At 48.8% G+C, this 19235-nt stretch overlaps 1 protein-coding gene across 1 annotated transcript in view; it reads left to right on the forward strand.

Annotated features, from left to right (window-relative positions):
- Nucleotides 1-4359: 4359 nt before the first annotated feature.
- The window catches only part of FLVCR2 (FLVCR heme transporter 2), a 70502-nt gene continuing 55626 nt past the window's right edge, over nt 4360-19235 (forward strand). The window contains exon 1 of the mRNA XM_049770542.1: nt 4360-5087. Coding sequence (XP_049626499.1) covers nt 4386-5087 — 702 coding nt within the window. The 5' untranslated portion in view covers nt 4360-4385. The remainder of the gene's footprint in view (nt 5088-19235) is intronic.

Raw genomic sequence — 19235 nt, forward strand, 5'->3', positions numbered from 1 at the left:
TGTTAATAATAAGATGTAGGGGATTTTTTTTTGGGGGGGGCGTCCACACCTGCTCAGGGGTTACTCCTTGCTCTGTGCTCAGAAGTCGCTCCTGGCAGGCTCGGGAAACCATATGGGTTGCCAGGAATCGAATTTGGGTATGTCCTGGGTTGGCCTTATGCAAGGCAAATGCCCTTCCGCTGTGCTATCTCTCTGGCCCCCAAGATGTAGTTACTTTTGATTGTCATTTACAGAGGTTAGATAACTTGGAAGAAGCCAATACTAATTAAGACAAAACACTTTTGGCCTCTTCACTCATCCAGAACTGCCATCACAAAAGAAAAAACCCAAAGAAAAGTAAGTGTGTGTGTGTGTGTGTGTGTGTGTGTGTGTGTGTGTGTGTGTGTTGCTTGTATGTGAGCCTGGTATCAGGGATTAATTCCAGGGCTCCATGCATGCAAAGCTTACACTTTATCACTGAGCTACATGCCTGGCTCCAAGATCTTGTGGGATTTATCTTGAACCTGCAGCACTACCCGGGTAAGTGTCTGGGAGAGGTCTTTTCCCGGGGATTATGACTGACATCAGCTAATGCTAATCAGTTGTAAGATTGAAGATGGATGCACCACCTTGCTGAACCTCTTCTTCCTGTTCTGTGAAATAAAGACTATACGGAGGAATCTGGGGAAAGGAACGAGATTATCTACAGAAAATAGAGTGAGCAGCCTCTGAGGTTTTCTAGGAGAGGAAGAATTCTGCTGCCTGCAGACACAGTTTCCTACTGGGCATTGCTGGGGGCAGGAAAGGAGGATTTGTAAGGAGGGTTGGGAATTCTTTTTTTTTTTTTTTTTTTTTTTTTTTTTTTTTTTTTGTGGTTTTTGGGTCACACCCGGCAATGCTCAGGGGTTTTTCCTGGCTCTGTGCTCAGAAATTGCTCCTGGCATGCACGGGGGACCATATGGGACGCCGGGATTCGAACCGATGACCTTCTGCATGAAAGGTAAATGCCTTACCTCCATGCTATCTCTCCGGCCCGGGTTGGGAATTCTTAATGGGTCTGAGATCTTGCTTTTCTCATTTCACAATCACCCAAGATTTCATCATTTTTTTTGTGCCAAAGTGGATGCCTCCCAGTGGCATTTTTCTCTCCCAAAAGTCAGTGGGGCTGTGCCTACAATGAATGATCCTCTAACCTGGGAGCTATCAGCCTGCAGGGGTCTTAGGAATTCTGACTTTGGGGGGCCGGCGAGGTGGTGCTAGAGGTAAGGAGTCTGCCTTGCAAGCGTTAGCCAAGGAAGGGCCGAGATTCCCCCGGCCTCCCATATGGTCCCCCCAAGCCAGGGGTGATTTCTGAGCGCTTAGCCAGGAGTAACCCCTGAGCATCAAGTGGGTGTGGCCCGAAAAAAAAAAAAAGGAATTCTGACTTTGGGGTGGTGGTGCTTGAAGTCTGGGGAATGCAAAAAGTGTGGTTTTGATTTATTGGTTTTGATTTATTGGAAATAGAGGGTGGGTTGGGCCACACCACACGGTGCTCAGGGATGGGCAGGGATGGCCTACAAGGTGTCCAGAATAGAATCTGTGTCAGTCACATGCTTCCAGGCTTTACTATTTCTCCAGTCCCTTCACTGTGTAATTTTTTTTGTTTGTTTTTGTTTTTTGAGCCACACCCGGCGGTGCTCAGGGGTTACTCCTGGCTGTCTGCTCAGAAATAGCTCCTGGCAGGCACGGGGGACCCTATGGGACACCGGGATTCTAACCAAACACCTTTGGTCCTGGATCGGCTGCTTGCAAGGCAAACGCCGCTGTGCTATCTCTCGGGCCCACTGTGTAATTTTTAATCTGCAATCCACATTGAAAATCAATGTCTCTGGATTCGGAAACACTTTGGTTTGGGTCCAGAGATAGAAAAAAAGAAACCAAAAGGAGAACAGAAACAGCCAGAGGTTCTCAGACTTAGATAAGCTTGTGTGCAGATAAGCACAAGAGTGATGATGCTGGGGGTTAGTGTGTGAAACAGACACGTGAGAACCAAGGCTGGCTGGCCTTGTGAGAACCAAGGCTTGCTTCTTTTTCTTTCTTTCTTTCTTTCTTTCTTTCTTTCTTTCTTTCTTTCTTTCTTTCTTTCTTTCTTTCTTTCTTTCTTTCTTTCTTTCTTTCTTTCTTTCTTTCTTTCTTTCTTTCTTTCTTTCTTTCTTTCTTCTTCCTTCCTTTCTTTCTTTCTTTCCTTTCTTTTCTTTCTCTCTCCCTCCCTTCCGTCTTTCTTCTTTCTCTTTCTCTTTCTTTCTTTCTTTCTTTCTTTCTTTCTTTCTTTCTTTCTTTCTTTCTTTCTTTCTTTCTTTCTTTCTTTCTTTCTTTCTTTCTTTCTTCCTTCCTTCCGTTCTCTTTCTTTCTTTCTTCTTTCTCCCCTCCCCTTTTTTTGTTTTTTTTGGGTCACACCCAGCAGTGCTCAGGGGTTACTCCTGGCTCTATGCTCAGAAATCGCTCCTGGCAGGCTCAGGGAACCATATGGGATGCCAGGATTCGAACCACCGACCTTCTGCTTGCAAGGCAATTGCCTTACCTCCATGCTATCTCTCTGGCCCCTTCATCACATTTCTGATCCTCAGTTTCTTTTTTTTGGGGGGGAGTCACACTCGACAGCGCCCAGCCCTAAGTAGTTACTCCTGGCTCTGCGCTCAGAAATCGCTCCTGCCTCAGGGGACCCTATGGGATGATTGGGTCAGCCTCGTGCAAGGCAAACACTCTACCGCTGTGCTATCTCCAGCCCCTTATCTTCAGTTTTCTGCAGTACAAAACGCTGGTTACCAAAGCCAGTTAATTACTATATCAGAGAATTTTTATGCTGCTTAAATGACACGACTGGTAAACAGACATGCTGGGAACCGTACACCTAACTGAACCCTTCAGATCTTAGCAAGCAAGGCTCAATTCCAGGCCACGGGCAGGATGAGAGGGATGTAGGTCAGCATGATGTGTGGCCGGAGGATGGACTCCTGGGACTTGCTACCTGCTGGAGTTGTCCCTGCCTTGTATGACCATTCAGGCCACCTCCTCTGTGAGGTAAGTCCCATTCATCAAAAGAGGACTCAGGTCACACAGGTTGCAGGGCTTCCATGACCCACCTGGGAGTAGTAGCCAAGGCTGGATTTGAACCCGGGGACAACCTGGGCTCCAGCACTTCCTCGGATCCAAGGGTAGGAGTGCCACCAGCCTGCCCTTGGAGGAGTAAGTAGAGGGTCTCCTTCAGCAGGCGCTTGGAACCGGCAGGTGGCACTCTGTGCTACCAGGGCGAAAGTCAGCACCACGCCCAGGCGTCACCCGAGTTCTGGGCCTTTCCGCCCGCGCCCCAGACCCGGCTGCCTCCCGCTTCTTAAAGGGTTTGAACGAATTCCCCTTCTCCGCTGCACCCCCTGAGTATTGCCGGGACGAGGCCGCCCGGAGCTCCGCGCAAAGGACAACTCTACCTAACCAGTCCCTAGCAGACATCTCCAAGTTATCCAAGGGGTCCAGAATAGCCAAGAGCGAAACGGACCATCCACCAGAGCTGGCCGCACCCCAGACCTGCCGATGGAAGATCTCCTAGTACCCCAAGATCAGCCAGCGTTTGGAGGTCGGCAGAGCCAGAAGATCGGGGTTCTCCCCGCAGCCCGGGACCCAGGGAATTCCCGAGCGCGCAAAGTTGCGCGCGCGCGGGGGCGTCGGTGCAAGCTCGCAGGGCATGCGGACGCTCCTGGGGTTGGGGAGGATTGGCTTGGGGGTGTGCCTGGGGGGTTCTCCAGCAAGTGGGGGGCCCCTAGATTTTCGGGGCCGTGCAGAGGTGTGTGTGTGTGTGCGGAGCGGACGGTTTCCATGGCGCCCGGGGCGTAGAGGAGGAATGCACCTTGGCTAGCTGTGGCGAAACAAGTGCGCGGCCGGCCTGCGGGGCCGGGAAAGGGGGCGGGGGACCGTGGGAGTGGGGGTGTAGGGGAGGCGGGCCGGTCGGGGGGCGGGCCGGTCACGTGCGCCCACGGGGGGCGAGGCCCCAAGCCGGCCCGGGAGCGTCCCGAGTCGGGCTGAAGAAGTAGCTGCGCCCGGAGCGAACTTTTTCCCTGCGCCGAGAAGAGGCTGCAATTGCTGGAACGGTTTGGCTTGGCCAGGACCGGGTGGGACAAGGCGTGAGCTGTCCGGCCCGGGACGCAATCAACGGCCGGGGCCCAGAGACTTACTTGGCCAAGGCGAAGTGGCAGCCGCAGGTCTGGGGTGAGCGCACGGAGCGCCCCAGCTCTCCCTTGCTTCTGTGGCTTGGACGGTTTGTGGGTTCTGGGCACCCCTGGGTGGGTGCTCCTGAGCTTGAGAAACAGCAGCGGACACCACCCCACAATCTAGACACCCACCCCGCGTTCCCAGCACCCGAAGCCACTGTGGTCATGGTGAATGAAGGTATCAACCACCGGGAGGACGATGGCACCCCGTCCCAGGAGTCCATCCTCCGGCCACACATCAGCGTCTCCGACCAGCCCAGCGTCTCCATAGACCCCAGCGTCTCCGACCACCCCAGCGTCTCCATCAACCCCAGCGTCTCCATCTATCCCAGCGTCTCTGAGCAACCCGGCGGCTCGGCACACCCCAGTACCTTGGCGCAGCCTGCCGGCCTGGACCCCACCACCGGTGGCCCAGACAACCTGGGCGTCATCAAGGTGACCAGACGCCGCTGGGCGGTGGTCCTGGTGTTCAGCTGTTACTCCTTGTGCAACGCCTTCCAGTGGATCCAGTACAGCTCCATCAGCAACATCTTCATGCACTTCTACGGCGTCAGCGCCTTAGCCATCGACTGGCTGTCCATGTGTTACATGCTGACCTACATCCCTCTCCTCCTGCCCGTGGCCTGGCTGCTGGAGAAATTCGGTCTGCGCACCATCGCGCTCACCGGCTCCGCGCTCAACTGCCTGGGGGCCTGGGTGAAGCTGGGCAGCCTCAAGCCCCATCTCTTCCCCGTCACCGTGCTGGGCCAGGTTATCTGCTCCGTGGCGCAGGTCTTCATCCTGGGCATGCCCTCCCGCCTGGCTTCCGTCTGGTTCGGGGCCAATGAGGTCTCCACCGCCTGCTCCGTGGCTGTCTTTGGCAATCAGGTGCGTAGAGTGGGGGTCTTGGGCAGTTGTTGGGAGAGGAACTGTGTGTGACCCAGTTGGGTTCAGATCATGATGGCCTAAGCTATGTTGGGTCAGACTCCACTGCACCTGACACTGGGAGACGATGCCTTTCTGACTTCTGCTTTGTTTGTGACTTGGAGTGACCTGTGGGTGGGGTGGGACTGAGTAATTGTGACTAAGGTGCTATGTAAAGAGAGGGGCCAGGAAAACCAAAGTAGGAGACTTTTGCTTGTCTCAATTGTCTCCTTCCCTGCAGAAAGCATGTCTCTGAAATAGAGGGTCTTTTAAGGGCTCCCCTTCCAGAAGCAGCCAGCCACCAGCTTGACTGTGCTTCCAGAAAGACTGTTCAGGGGCATCAGGCTGTTGTCTGCCAGTAGGCTTTCCACTGGTGTTTTGGGCAGGACCCTGCCCCTTCCTCGAGTGCTATTAGTTTTCTCCTTAGTACACGGGCTCATTCACGGGGCACTGTCCTTTGGTGGTTGGCACTGTTTCTCGCTTTCTTTTGATCACCTCCTTTTTGACATGAGACCGAAGCCAGGACAGTGGGAACGGTGCTTGGTGCCAACTCACTCTCAGAGCCCAGCCATGCAGAAGGGAGTCAAAATCTTGCTGTGAATAGTCAAGGCCTAGAAAGTTCATATCTTACCTTTTCTTTTTACTCAGAGACTCACAAATCCGTTGTGTCTCAGGCTCGTGATGACACAGACACGAATGTGAGATTTTTTTGGTTTTGTTTTTTGTTGGTTTGGAGTAAAAACATTTTTACTGAAAAGTGACAGTACACTTTAGAGACTAGGAATGGGCTAGTTGATTGGGTAGCCTAAATTTTGTCACTTAGTTTTTTTCCCATTGCATTACAAACCCAAGTGCTTCTTGTTGTGAATTCTCCCATAGCTCAATTGTCTGCAAAAGGTAAATTTTCATCCTGTTCTATTCTGTTCACTTTCACCATCAGGAAAAGAATTTGAGTTACAGTAGAAACTGTGTCATTTGGGAATCAGTGTAAATAAATATCAAAGGCAAGCAAGTCTGGAAATGGAACTTAAAATCTTGTACCTAGGACATAATACAGTGAGCCGGGCACTTGTCTTGCATGTTACCCATTGGACTCCATCCCTGGCACCCTTTATGGTCTTCTGAGCCCCTGAACACTGCTAGGTGTGATCCCCCAAGCCAATAATATTTGGCTTTCTCACACCCTTGGTGCTAAATGTTCTGAAGTTTGAGTGGATTTGAAGTGAGGGGATAGATGGATCAAGCAGTTAAAAAAATGTAGGTGTTGGGGCCGGCAAGGTGGTACTAGAGGTTAGGTGTCTATCTTGCAAGCGCTAGCCAAGGAAGGACCGCGGTTTGATCCCATATGGTCCCCTCAAGCCAGGGGCAATTTCTGAGTGCTTAGCCAGAGTAACCCCTGAGCATCAAACGGGTGTGACCCGAAAAACCAAAAAAAAAAAAAAAAAAGTAGGTGTTCAGGGGTCAGAGCAATATTATAGCAGGAAGGGTTTAATCCCCAAAACCTCATATGATCCACTGAGATCCACCACGAGTGACCCTTGAGAGCAGAGCCAGGAATAAGCCCTGACCACAGGCAGGTCTAGGTCCCAAACAAAAACAGGTGTTCGGGGGCATGTGTTGTTGTGGGGTTCATGGTGCCTGAGCACATGTCAATTCAAAGGTACTTCAATGAGTGACAAACACCATCCTGAATAGTGTGGAAACCGGTCATTCCAATACGGCCCCTGTCTCCTCTCTTGCAATGTGGTATGTACCTACTTGAATGCTGGAGTGTGTGCTGGCTCTCTCCATTCGGAGAAGCCTGTGTTCTCTCGAGTACCGGAACATACTTTACCTCACCTATCTCCTTACCTTCCTTTATTTCCCAAATAAACTTATTAGACTTAAAAATAAAGGTGTTTAGGATGAGATAACAGAAATAGATAACTCTGGGCCGGACAGATAGCGCAGTGGTAAGGCGTTTGCCTTGCCTGCAGAAGGATGGTGATTCAAATCCCAGCATCCCATATGGGCCCTGAGCCTGCCAGGAGCAAAGAGCCAGGAGGAACCCCTGAGCACTGCTGGGTGTGACCCAAAAACAAACAAACAAACAAACAAAGAAATAGATAACTCAACTAGTTGAAATAAACTCTTTGCAGGAGGCCTAGGTTCTATCCCCAGCACCTCAGGATTTCCCAAACACTACCAGGGACTCCTGAGCACTGATCAGGGTGTAACCACTGATACCACCAGCTATGTTTAAAAGAATCCAACCTCAGGGCCGGAGAGATAGCACAGCGGCCGGGCATTTGCCTTGCACGCAGCCGACCCAGGAAGGATGGTGGTTCAAATCCCAGCATCCCATGCCTGCTAGGAGGGATTTCTGAGTGCAGAGCCAGAAGTAACCCCTGAGCGTCGCAGGGTGTGACCCCCCAAAAAAATAAACAACCTCCCCCTCCTCCCCAAATTTGTAGAAGGGGCCTTTTCCCTATTCTATATCTTCTTAGGGCTAGTAAGGTGGGTTTTGTCTTGTGGCGACCCAGTTTGATCCCCGGCATCCCAAATGGTCTCCCAAGTACTGCTGGGAGTGATTCCTGAATGCAGAGCCAAGAGGAACCAAACCCTGAGCACTGCAGGGTGTAGCTCAAAAATTCTCTTGCAGTGGGGCCTTGAGTGTGGTGCTGTTATATTTTTGCTTTGCTGAAGGCAATAAGGCTGGTGTATAAAGGAAACTTCTAGTTTTAAGAGGGTTAAATCTTCCTCTTCTATGGGGCACACCTGGCATGCTGGGCAGGGACCTGGCATAGGGTGACTATATGCAGGGCCCGGGTTTGAAGGATTGTCCAGCAACTTCCGCCACAAGCAAGGCAAATGCCAAACCTCTGTTTCTCCTTCCTCTTAACTGGAGGCGAGGATTAGATCCTATGCCCATTGTTGCGGGAGGGGAAAACTGGAGAGTTAGATGGGAGAGGGTGGGTGGTGTCCTGCAGACATCAAAGTACTCAGGCGTTGGGGTACTGATGACAGAATCCGATACACTAATCTTAAAGTACACTCAATAGGTTTTCAACCTCCTCTTTCTATATCTGGTAGAGAACCTAAGGCCCGATGTAGCTTTAAATTTTAACCAGAGCAGTTTAGTTATTTCTTCTCCACCCTGTTCCCCAGGAAGGTCTGGAATTGCTAAGAATCCTACATTTAAAACCCCCACCCCCCCAGGGGCAGCATTCATTTGCACTATTTGCATTTGGAGCCATTCCTTTATTTTGACCTCTCCAACCTAATCCTAAATTCAACAGAACCGAATGAAAACAAAATTGTCTGAGCTTCCTTGCAAAACTGGATGTTTTCACACAATGTTCTTAGTCAAAGGGAATGGAGGCAAAATATTAACAGTCCACCTTGAGATTTGCCTTTTAGCCAAAAGTCTTCACAAAACTGTCAAAATGTCATTCAGTAGCATAATCCTGGCTTCGAACTTGACCCTGATGTGCATCAGCTAGGCCTGCTTATCCCCTTTTCCTGCAAAGCTTCTTACGTGTTCCTTGCCAGCACCAACCCTGATTTTTCCATATGCCATCTAACAGTTATTTATTTTTGTTTGTTTGATTATTGGTTGGTTGGGGCCTATAGTGTGCACAGGACATATTTTCTTCTTTTACCTAATTTGATTAACTTGGCTGTGCTCAGGAATAACTCCTGATTGCATTCATGAATCACTCCGGGTGATGTCAGGGGAACATATAGGATACAGGGATCCAACCCAGGTTGGACACATGCTAGGCAAGCTCCTTCTCTGCTGTACATTCTCTTTGGCCCCTACATTAATTTTATTTTATTCAAGCTGCCTTTTTTTGTTTAATTTTATTTTTTTTATGGGCCACACCTGATGGTGCTCAGGGGTTAATCCTCGCTCTGAGCTCAGAAATCACTCCTGGTAGGCTCAGGGGACCATATGGGATGCCAGGAATCAAACCAGGTCCATCCATGGTTGGCCTCGTGCAAGGCAAAAGCCCTACCACGGTGCTATCGCTCTGGCCCCTCTGTTAGGTGCAAAATCAAGGATAACAATGATGAACCTTATATTTTCAGACTTTTCATGCTGAATTATTGTTGTTGCTGTTATTTCAGTGCTAGGAATCAAATTCAGGGCCTTACACGAGAAAGGCAGGATTTGTGTGTGTGTGTGTGTGTGTGTGTGTGTGTGTGTGTGTGTGTGTGTGTGTTTTGTTTTGTTTTGGGGTCACACCCGGCATTGCTCAGGGGCTACTCCTGGCTCTATGCTCAGAAATTGCCCCGGGCAGGCTCAGGGGTGGTGGTGGTGGTGGTGTGTCATATGGGATGCTGGGATTTGAACCACCGTCCTTCTGCATGCAAGGCAAACGCCTTACCACTGTACTATCTCTCCAGCCCCCAAGCAGGATTTTCAAATCATACCAGGCACCAGCAGTCAGATGTAAGAGAGAGAATTCCCCTACGTAAAAAATGTGAACTGGAGCCTGAGCAATATAGTACATCAGATAGGGTGCTTGCCTTTTACATAGCCAAACTGGGTTTGATCCCCGGCATTCCATGATCCCTACTGAGCACTAATAGGAGTGACTCCTGAGTGCAGAGCTCAGTAAGCCCTGAGCACCCCCCAAGTGTGACTCCAAAACAGAATAATAACAAAAAAGCAAAAAAATAAATTGGATTAAGCCCCTCTCCCCTAAAGAAAGCATATTAGAGCATATAGACAATTCATTTTCAACCTCTAGGAGAATAAATTCCTTTTTTTGCTTATTTGTTTGGCCATACCTGGTGGCACTTGGGTTATTTCTGGCTCTCTGCTCAACAATCACTTCTGGGGGCCGGAGAGATAGCACAGCGGTAGGGCATTTGCCTTGCGTGCAGCCAATCCAGTACAGACTTGGGTTCAATTCCCGGCATCCCATCTGATCCTCTGAGCCTACCAGGAGCAACTTCTGAGTACCGAACCAGCAATAACCCCTGAACACAGTCAGGTGTGACCCAAAAACAAACAAACAAAAAAGAATCACTTCTGACAGGATGGAGGACCATATGGGATGCTGGGGATCGAACCTGGATCTGCTCCGTGCAAGGCAAAAGCCCTACCTGCTATGCTATCACTTGGGCCCCAAAAGAATACATTCTTTTTTTTTTTTTTTTTGGTTTTGGTTTTTTGGGTCACACCCATTTGATGCTCAGGGGTTACTCCTGGCTAAGTGCTCAGAAATTGCCCCTGGCTTGGGGGGACCATATGGGACGCCGGGAGATCGAACCTCGGTCCTTCTTTGGCTAGCACTTGCAAGGCAGACACCTTACCTCTAGCGCCACCTCACCGGCCCCTGAATACATTCGTTTTGTTTTGTTTTGTTTTGTTTTGGAGGGCCACACCTGGTGACGTTCTGGGGTTACTCCTGGCTATGTGCTCAGAAATCGCTCCTGGCTTGGGGGACCATATAGGATGCTGGGAGATTGTGCTCAGAAATCGCTCCTGGCTTGGGGGACCATATAGGATGCTGGGAGATCGAATCACTGTTTGTCCTAAACTAGATCCAGCAAGGTAAATGTCTTTTTTTTTTTTTTTGGGTAACACCCGGCAGTGCTCAGGGGTTACTCCTGGCTGTCTGCTCAGAAATAGCTCCTGGCAGGCATGGGGGACCATATGGGACACCGGGATTCGAACCAACCACCTTAGGTCCTGGATCGGCTGCTTGCAAGGCAAACAACGCTGTGCTATCTCTCTGGGCCCAAGGTAAATGTCTTACCGCTCCGTGCCACTGCTCCGGCCCAAGAAAATATATTCTTTAAAATGTTTACTTTTTATGTGTGTTTTAGGTGACACCAGCAATGCTCAGAGGTTATTCCTGACTCTGCACTCAGGAATTACTCCTGGCAGACTCAAGGGACCATATGGGATGCCGGGGATTAGACCTGGGTCAGCCATGGCAAGGGAAGCACCTTTACCTTGTATTATCATTTTGGCCCTAGAATAGCATTTTCAGTATCTTTACTTAATTGAATGAATGAGAAAATGTCCATTTAATTCCTAGTATGAACAAGGCATATTTCTTCTGTTAACTAACTTAATTTCTTCTCTCAAGGCTATGAGGTAGGTAGAGTTGTATCCATGATTTTAGTTGAAGAAATTGAGACCCATGGGCCCGGAGAGATAGCACAGCGGCGTTTGCCTTGCAAGCAGCCGATCCAGGACCTAAGGTGGTTGGTTCGAATCCCGGTGTCCCATATGGTCCCCCGTGCCTGCCAGGAGCTATTTCTGAGCAGACAGCCAGGAGTAACCCCTGAGCACCGTTGGGTGTGGCCCAAAAACCAAAAAAAAAAAAAAAAAAAAGAAAAAAGAAATTGAGACCCATATCAATTAGCCTTATCCAGAGTTCTGCAGCTATTAAGTTAAAGAAAGGTAATTTGAACCCAACTTTAGGCCAATACTGAGTCTTATTGTGGACTTAGTATTGCTTATTTAATATTGTTTATCTTTTGGGCCATATATGAAAGTGCTTGGGAGTCATTCCAGGCAGTGTTGGGAGACCATTGGTATGCAGGGGTCTCAAACTTGTGGCCCGCGGGCCATTTGTGGCCCTCCGTACAACATTTTGTGGCCCTGCCCTAGAGGAATCTTTTTTTTGTTTTGTTTTGTTTTAGTTGTTTGGGTCACATCCCCCAATGTTCAAGGCTTACTACTGACTTTGCACTCAAGGATCACCCTGACTTTGCCTCCTGCGGCCCCCAGGTAAATTGAGTTTGAGACCCCTGGTATAGGGGATTAAATATGGGTTTCCTTCATTCAAAGCACATGCTCCAGTCAGTTGAGCTGCCTCTCTCATATATACATTCACATGTTTGTTTATTATTATGTTTACATACGTTATGAATATATACATAAACATATGTTAATGTGTTTATGAGTAAGTATGTTTGTAGACATACACCATGGTGCTCAGAGTCTATTTCTGGCTATGCTCAGTAGTGACCCCTGGACATACTCAGGGGACCATAAGTGCTATGGGGAGATTCAAGTTGGGCTGGACACATGCAAGCAAGTACTTAACCTTTGTAGTATCTCTCTGGCTCCTGGTACATATAATTTTACTGGTTTTTGGTTTTTTTTTTTGGGGGGGTGTCCACATCTGGCAATACTCAGGGCTTACCCTAAGCTCTGCTCTAGGGGATCACTCACGGCAGTCAGGAATAGAACCCAGATCGGCTGTGTGTGAGGCAAACACCCTACCCAAACACCCTGCTGTACTATTGCTCCAGCCTCTGGTGCATATAATTTTAAAGAGATTTTATTTTTTTAAATAATGCATGGTTTTAGTTTTGCCCTGAGCAAATCAAACATTGGTTTGTGGGGGCAAGTGTGTGGCTGTTTCTCCAGTTTGTGTGCGTAGCTCTCAATTTGATGTATTCTAATTGCCTTCCTCACAGCTCCACAATCACATTTTGCTGGAGGTCAGATTGTGCTGCTTGAATTGAGCTCATCCGGGAAGGTGGGACTGGAAGAGCCAGTGATTGCAGTGGGGAGGAGAGGGACAGCTACACTTGTTCCCTTGTTTGAAGTGAAATAATCTATGTGTGTGGAGACACTGTTACTATATGAGTTTCAGAAGAATCTTGGGTGGAGCAGGCTAGGAAGAAACTGTGTGCAGTGTCTAAGAATTTGTGGCACCGAAGGAGACTGACATGGTAACACTTGCCAGTCAGCTCCACCTTGGCCTTATGTGGAGCCTATAGCCCCAAAGGAGTATTCATAACACCACTCTACCCTTTAATGGGTGGGTGGGAGTCTGGTTTTTCCTGCAGTAACCTTACAAAAGCTCTTTTGTAGAAGTTGCATCCATCTGGGTTGTCTGAAGTAGCACTGTCTGGGCCCAAGTGATAGAGGGAAGGCATTTATTTGTCTTGCATATGACTTCAATGGCCATGAGCCTGGTTCAGATCACCACCCACCATACATGGTTCACTGAACACTGTCAGAAGTTCACTTCTGGGGCCAGAGTGGTGGCACACGCGATAGGACGTTTGCCTTGCATGCAGCTAACCTAGGATGGACCACGGTTCGATCCCCCGGTGCCCCACATGGTCCCCCAAGCCAGGAGCAACCCCTGAGTGTCACCGGGTGTGGCCCAAAAAGCAAGCAAACAGGGGCCGGAGAGATAGCATGAAGGTAAGGCGTTTGCCTTCCATGCAGAAGGTTATCGGTTCGAATCCCGGCGTCCCATATGGTCCCCCGTGCCTGCCAGGAACAATTTCTGAGCACGGAGCCAGGAATAACCCCTGAGCACTGCCAGGTGTGACCCAAAAATCACAAAAAAAAAAAAAAAAGGCAAGCAAACAAACAAACAAACAAAAAGAAATTCACTTCTGAGCACAGGGCCAGGAATAGCCCCTGTGCAAGCCCAGCACCCAAATCTGATCAAATAAATAGATATATGCCAGAGAGATAGCATGGAGATAAGGCATTTGCCTTTCATGCAGAAGGACGGTGGTTCGAATCCCGGTATCCCATATGGTCCCCCGAGCCTGCCGGGAGTGATTTCTGAGCGTAGAGCCAGGAATAACCCCTGAGCACTGCTGGGTGTGTCCCCAAAAACAAAAACAAAAACAAGTATTATAATAAAATAGCACTATGCAATAGAAGTAGAACATAGGATACCTATAATTACATATTCTAACAGTCACATTTAAAATGGGCAAAATTTGAGCCAGAAAAATAGTATAGTGAATAGAGCACTTGCCTTACGAGTGGCCAACCCAGATTCTTTCCCTGGTACCACATATGACCCCCTAAGCCCCACCAATAGTGATCTCTGAGTGTAGAGCCAGGTGCTAAACAAAAACCAGGAATATTTTTTTTAAAAGGCAGAATTTAAAATGAAAAGAAACAGTGAAAATGACTTTAGTGTTCTATGCATTTTTAATGTAGTATAATTTAAATTCTATTTTTCTCCAAATTCTGCTTCAACGTGCAATCAATATAATAATCAAATCACTAACAGGCTGTTGTTATTTAGCAATCTCTTTTCTTCTTGAATCTTTGGATACCCGCAGATATTTGTTGTTTTGGGGCCACAGTAGTGGTGCTCAGGCCTGAATCCCGTTCCTCTTCCTGTTCCTGTGCTCAGAGATCACTTCTGGCAGGGCTCAGGGGACCAAGTAGGGTTGGGGCTGGGATTGAACCCAGTTGCATGCAAGGCAAGTGTCCTCCCTGTTGTTCTTGCTCATTTGCAGGTATTTGACACCCACAGGTGTGCTCCCCAGCTGGGTTGAGCAATGGAAATTTAGAGCTGTTGGGACCTGGGTTCTGAACAAGAAAGGACGCCATTTTGTAAAGGCCGAACCCAAGCAAAACAATAATGCACATTTTAGGAGAGCAAAAGTCTAGGTGATCTCCATGACCGTGGGTGTATCTCAGAACCGAATTGGCAAAGAGAGGTGAAGAAAAAACTTCTTAAGGAAGTGAAGGATTGGTTAGACCTGTGTGCTTTTTACACTTGACTTGATAGTGGGTGCTGGTCTTGGAAGAATGTGGCAGGATAGGGGCCGGGCGGTGGCGCTAAAGGTAAGGTGCCTGCCTTGCCTGCGCTAGCCTAGGACGGACCATGGTTCGATCCCCCGGTGTCCCATATGGTCCCCCAAGCCAGGAGCAACTTCTGAGCACATAGCCAGGAGTAACCCCTGAGCGTCACAGGGTGTGGCCCAAAAACCAAAAAAAAAAAAAAAAAAGAATGTGGCAGGATGAGAAGAGGCCAGGGTTGCCTGGGGTAAATGTGTCTTTGTCTCCTTTATACTTTTCCTTAAGAGATTAGTGCAATCTCTCTTCTGCCCTGAGGGAGAGCCCCTCTGAAGGCTTCTGACTGGTTTCAAAGGTAAGGAAGCTGGGAGAATTCTTATCTAATTACCTCCTCTACTCCCACTCCCTCCTCTACTCCCTTGTCACTAACCCTTCTCCAGCTCTCTCCACTCACTCCTATTTTCTATTAGCTCCCTCTTCTCTTCTGCTCCTTCCTCTACTCCCTCAACCCCTTCATCACTGCCAGGGGTTCCTTTGGGGGGGTTGGGGTCACACCCAGTGGTGCTCAGGGGTTACTCCTGGCTCTGTGATCAGAAATCACCCCTGGCAGGCTCAGGAGAGCATATAGGATGTTGGGAATCAAACCACCATCTCCTGGGTTGTGCAAGGCAAACACCCTACCGCTGTGCTATCTCTCTGGCCCACATCATTATCATGTATAACTCCTTTCTCTACTCCTTTCTAACTCCTTCCTTTACTCGCTTTTCTACTCTTCTGTGTCCTCTAATTCCTTCCTCCAGCTCTCTCCTCTAGCTCCTTCAGCATAAACTCTTTAATGTGCCAAGCTGCCAAACATGAAACGACAGTTTCCCAGCCTCAGCTGCATTTGTTTCACTCAGTTGATAGTCAGGATCCAACCAATGAAGCTGGATTCTGGGCCCCAGCCCTTGGCTGCTTGTGGGTTTGGTTCATCATAGGCATTATTACCCCAGGTTTATGCATTTCTCACAGAGCTGGCTAAAATCCAAGGTGAGGTTAATCTCACAGTCCTCACATGTCCCCTTGCACTTGTTGAAGGTTCCCACTCAGGACCCTCATGTCAGCAGCCTGTGGAGGTTTGAATGATGCTGGGGGGCTGGAGGTAAAGTCTGGTTCTATATACCCTAAGTGTTCCCAATGCCTCACCACTACTGTCTAAATTCTACTCCCTCTTTATTCATTAGAAGAAAGGAGTCAGGGGCCGGAGAGATAGCATGGAGGTAAGGCGTTTGCCTTTCATGCAGGAGGTCATCGGTTCGAATCCCGGCGTCCCATATGGTCCCCCGTGCCTGCCAGGAGCAATTTCTGAGCCTGGAGCCAGGAATAACCCCTTGAGCGCTGCCGGGTGTGACCCAAAAACCACAAAAAAAAAAAAAGAAGAAGAAGAAAGGAGTCAGCCAGGTGGAGGGTACAGGACTAGACTGGTGCTGTTTGGATGAGATGATCTGGGGACCAGGATCACATGTCCAAATGCTCCTGGGAGGTTGCCAGGTTGTATAGATGTGTAGATGTGAACCAGTGAAAGCAAAAAGGGGGTTTGACAGCAGTGGGAGGACACATGCCCACAGCTGCAGCCTTGACAAGCATGACAAGGGTTGTCGTATTCATTATTAATTATAAAGCCCTAAAGGTGAATGGATGGATAGTGAGGCCTTTCTCAAGCCAGGCCCACCCTGGCGCCTGCAGCCCCTCTCTAGCCTGGCGGGTCTGTAGGTATCAGGATGACGGGCTATTATAAGGCCCTAACCACCATGTGTGGCTTCTAAACAGAAAAGCCTCTCAGAAACCAACCTGTCAACCTGCGTCTCTTCTCTACCTGCTGCTCCTTGCTCAGGCTTCTGTCCCACCCCGCAGGCAACCCCTTTGTTGGATGTGGGAGGGTCTGACCATCCAGGTAAAATAGGCATGAAGTTGGGGGAAGGGTGACAGGGTTGCCAGTGGCTTTAGTTTGTGATTTTTTTTTTTTGGTCACACCCACATTTCTGGCTGTGCATTCAGAGGGCACTTGTGACTGTGCCATATATGGTGCCAGGGATCAGATTGTGGTGGGATATATGCAAGGCAAGTGCCTTACTCCCCTTATAGTCTCTGTTTCTTCCATTTGTCCTCTTGAAAGAGGAACCAGAAGTCAATATTTTGATGTGAAATCTGCTTTGTATTGTGGTAAACAGACGTTTGACTTTTCATTTGAGTAATCTCTAAGCATACATCTCAGAGCATGCTCAGAGAGTTGTGTAAAGTACAGTCTGTACCCCAGACTTTCCCATCAGTGCCATCAGCTTTGTCTTCTATAAACAGTCTCTCCTCCCACCTGCGTCCCTCCTTCAAGCCCAGCCCTCCTCCTCCCTTCTTTCTCTTGCTGTGACTTTGTTTCTTCCTTTGGCTTCTCTGTCCCTCTAGAGTCATCCAATAGTTTTCTCTCTATGACTGGGTAATGAAATGCTGTTGTTTTGTTTTTTTGTGTCACACCCAGCCATTCTCAGGGGTTACTCCTGGCAGTGCTCCTGGGACCATATGAAATGCTGGGATCAAACCCAGGTCAGCCATATGCAAAGCAAACAAACACCCTACCAGCTGTGCTGTTTCTCCACTTTTGCTTTTTAATGGTGATAACAAATGTAAAAGTTTTGGATAAATTATTCTCTGTGTTGTTTTGAAAGTGTGAGTCAGATGAAGGGATTACTTGGAAACTTCAGAGGAAGTGCCATCTGTTGAAACCCAATTTTGCTCGGTTTTGGAAAACTCTTCTGCAAGGAGCTAGCAGATGGAAGGAGCTCAGAGACTGAAACTAGAGGGCTTGACCAATGTCACTCCATTCCCTTCACCTCCCAAGAGGGTGAGCTTTGTCCTCATCCCTCAGGCTTGGTAGAAGTACAGATGCTTATGTCCAGCTGGGAGGGGCCCAGCTCCTCTGTTTCTGCCCCAGGAGTTGCAGGCCCTGCCTAGAGCCATGCTTTTGCTTGCAGGCTGTTTCTCTGCTATGTGCTGGGTTCAGTGTCCAGGTTCATTGAGTTGAGGACTTAGGGATAGAGGTTAGGTGGTGTTAACAGCTGATCTTTTTTTTTTTTTTTTTTTGGTTTTTGGGTCACACCCGTTTGACGCTCAGGGGTTACTCCTGGCTAAGCGCTCAGAAATTGCCCCTGGCTTGGGGGGACCATATGGGACGCCGGGGGATCGAACCACGGTCCGTTCCTTGGCTAGCGCTTACAAGGCAGACACCTTATCTCTAGCGCCACCTTCCCGGCCCCAACAGCTGATCTTTAAGGTGCAAAAAAATATACACAAAACAAAGGCTGGAGTGGTAGTAGCACAGTGGTAAGGCATTTGCCTTGCACGCAGCTGATCCAGGACAGATGCAGGTAGAGACTGGGAGGTGAGATAATTGCAAGAGCCTGAATTTGATTTTCTTTTTGTTTCTTTTTGTTTTTGGGTCACACCCAGCAGCTTCAGGCCTTACTCCTGGCTCTACGCTCAGAAATAGCTCCTGGAGGGTCCGGAGAGATAGCACAGTGGTGTTTGCCTTGCAAGCAGCCGATCCAGGACCAAAGGTGGTTGGTTCGAATCCCGGTGTCCCATATGGTCCCCTGTGCATGCCAGGAGCTATTTCTGAGCAGACAGCCAGGAGTAACCTCTGAGCACCGCCGGGTGTGACCCAAAAACAAAAACAAACAAACAAACAAAAAAGAAATAGCTCCTGGCATGTTTGGGGGATCTTATGGGATGCTGGGATTCAAACTTTACCTCTGTGCTATCTCTCCGGCCCCAAGAGCCTGAAATTTCAAGAAATCAAACCGAAGCCTTCAGGGCTAGACAGTGGTGCAGGATTTAAGCTTATTTTGCTTGGGATGGATCCTAGTCTGAATCCTGAGCACCAGCAGGACTATTCCCAGACCACAGTGCCAGGAGTTCCCCAGTGACTGATGTGAAATGAGGAAAGGAGATAAGAAGGCTCCTACTTCTCTCTCACTACCCTCAGTATCCCTGGAGGGGCTTGGAAAAATCTCCATTGAGGAGAGTTAGCAACACAGGACAGACCTTCCAGTCACCAACCCCCTGAGAAGGTCATCAACCTGCACCTGAATTTGTTCAACTGCCCACCATGGGAAGTGACCCCTGTCACCAGGTTTCTCTGACAGCAGTGGACTGAAAGGAAAATCAGTCCTAAATCTTACCCTGCTTTTTGGGTCTTTCACTTTCCCTCACAGAAAAAAATTTCTCCAGAGAAACACACACACACACACACACACACACACACACACCAGAAATTTCAGGAGGACATAAAATAGTGAGGTGAAACAAGTGTATTCGGGCCCCGGAGAGATAGCACAGTGGTGTTTGCCTTGCAAGCAGCCAATCCAGGACCTAAGGTGGTTGGTTTGAATCCCGGTGTCCCATATGGTCCCCCGTGCCTGCCAGGAGCTATTTCTGAGCAGACAGCCAGGAGTAACCCCTGAACACCGCCGGGTGTGGCCCAAAAACCAAAAACCAAAAAAAAAAAAAAAGAAACAAGTGTATTCAGGAAAGAGAGGAGGAGAAAGAACATGACTTCACCAGACTAA

The sequence above is a fragment of the Suncus etruscus genome, chromosome 3, assembly GCF_024139225.1.
Source record: "Suncus etruscus isolate mSunEtr1 chromosome 3, mSunEtr1.pri.cur, whole genome shotgun sequence".
Classification (NCBI taxonomy): Eukaryota; Metazoa; Chordata; class Mammalia; order Eulipotyphla; family Soricidae; genus Suncus; species Suncus etruscus.